This window comes from Eimeria mitis, genomic scaffold, assembly GCF_000499745.2.
Source record: "Eimeria mitis Houghton genomic scaffold, Emh_scaff248, whole genome shotgun sequence".
Taxonomy (NCBI): domain Eukaryota; phylum Apicomplexa; class Conoidasida; order Eucoccidiorida; family Eimeriidae; genus Eimeria; species Eimeria mitis.
Window position 1 is genome coordinate 850 of NW_013570818.1, and position 1,086 is coordinate 1,935.

At 53.6% G+C, this 1,086-nt stretch overlaps 1 protein-coding gene across 1 annotated transcript in view; it reads right to left on the minus strand.

Annotated features, from left to right (window-relative positions):
• Positions 1 to 9: 9 nt before the first annotated feature.
• The window catches only part of EMH_0005280 (uncharacterized protein), a gene marked incomplete at both ends in the record, with an annotated part of 4,766 nt that continues 3,689 nt past the window's right edge, over positions 10 to 1,086 (minus strand). Inside the window, 4 exon segments of the mRNA XM_013497114.1 lie at positions 10 to 299; positions 433 to 553; positions 736 to 826; positions 1,009 to 1,084. Of these exon segments, the coding sequence (XP_013352568.1) occupies positions 10 to 299; positions 433 to 553; positions 736 to 826; positions 1,009 to 1,084 (578 nt within the window).

Genomic DNA, 1,086 nt, shown 5'->3' on the forward strand with positions numbered 1-1,086 from the left:
CTAGCTGTCCTAGCAGGCGGAAGTGGCTGAACAACTGGCGCTCCAGCTTGCCACTTGCTGCTGCTGCTGCACAAGAGGAGAAGCTCGCGGGCGCCGCAGCATTTCTACTGGGACCAGAGATATGTCCGTCAAGTACGCGCGAGGGAATAACCCTCCCCCGCTGCTGCAGTTCAAAAACAACTCGGGGTCCTTCCACGACAGCAGCGCCTCAAGCACCCCACCAGCAGCAGCAGCAGCAGCAGCAGCAGCAGCAGCAGCAGCAGCAGCAGCAGCAGCAGCAGCAGCAGCAGCAAGAACGACTGCAGCAATCAACAGCCACTGGACCTAACTGCTATCTACAGAGAACGACGACAGTCTATTCCTATACACTCAACCCCAAACCAAAGACAAAACAAAAAAGAATAAATAAATAAAAACTAAAACATTCAGCACCCACCTCTGCATAAAATTCGTTCGTTGGCCCCTGGCCCACTCCCTCTTCGCCAGCAAACTCCACCTCTAGAACGGGCTGCTCCTCACTGCTGCGGCTGTTCGCCAGCAGATGGTCCATTACCTGCAGCAGCAGCAGCAGCAGCAGCAGCAGCAGCAGCAGCAGCAAACAGATGACGACCACAAACAAATGCAGATGAAAGCCACAAACCTAAACCTAAACATAAACATAAAACAAACAGTAAAAAGAAGAAAGAAAGAAAGAAACAAACAAACGTGAGGGCAGGGAGAGGTCTCGGTGCTTACCTTCGCCGCACTCTCCACCAGGTGAGAGCGGGGCATCTTCACTTTTGTACGAGGCAGCGATGCTCCCTGAGAAGACAGTGCAAGCAAAACCCTAAACCCTAAACCCTAAACCCTAAACCCTAAACCCTAAACAACACAAAATTACTGAAGTCTTGGGTGGTATAGCATGTGCACTCAGTCGGCTTGCTGCTGCTGCTAGCACTGCTGCTAGAGCTGCTGCTAGAGCTGCTGCAGGGACTGCTGCAGCGGCTGCTGCTGCTGCGGGGAGCGTACGCCTTCCAGGTCCGCCAGTATTTCTTGCTCTCGTCTGCTGCTGCTTCCTCCTGATGCTCCTCCTTGCACCTGCAGCAG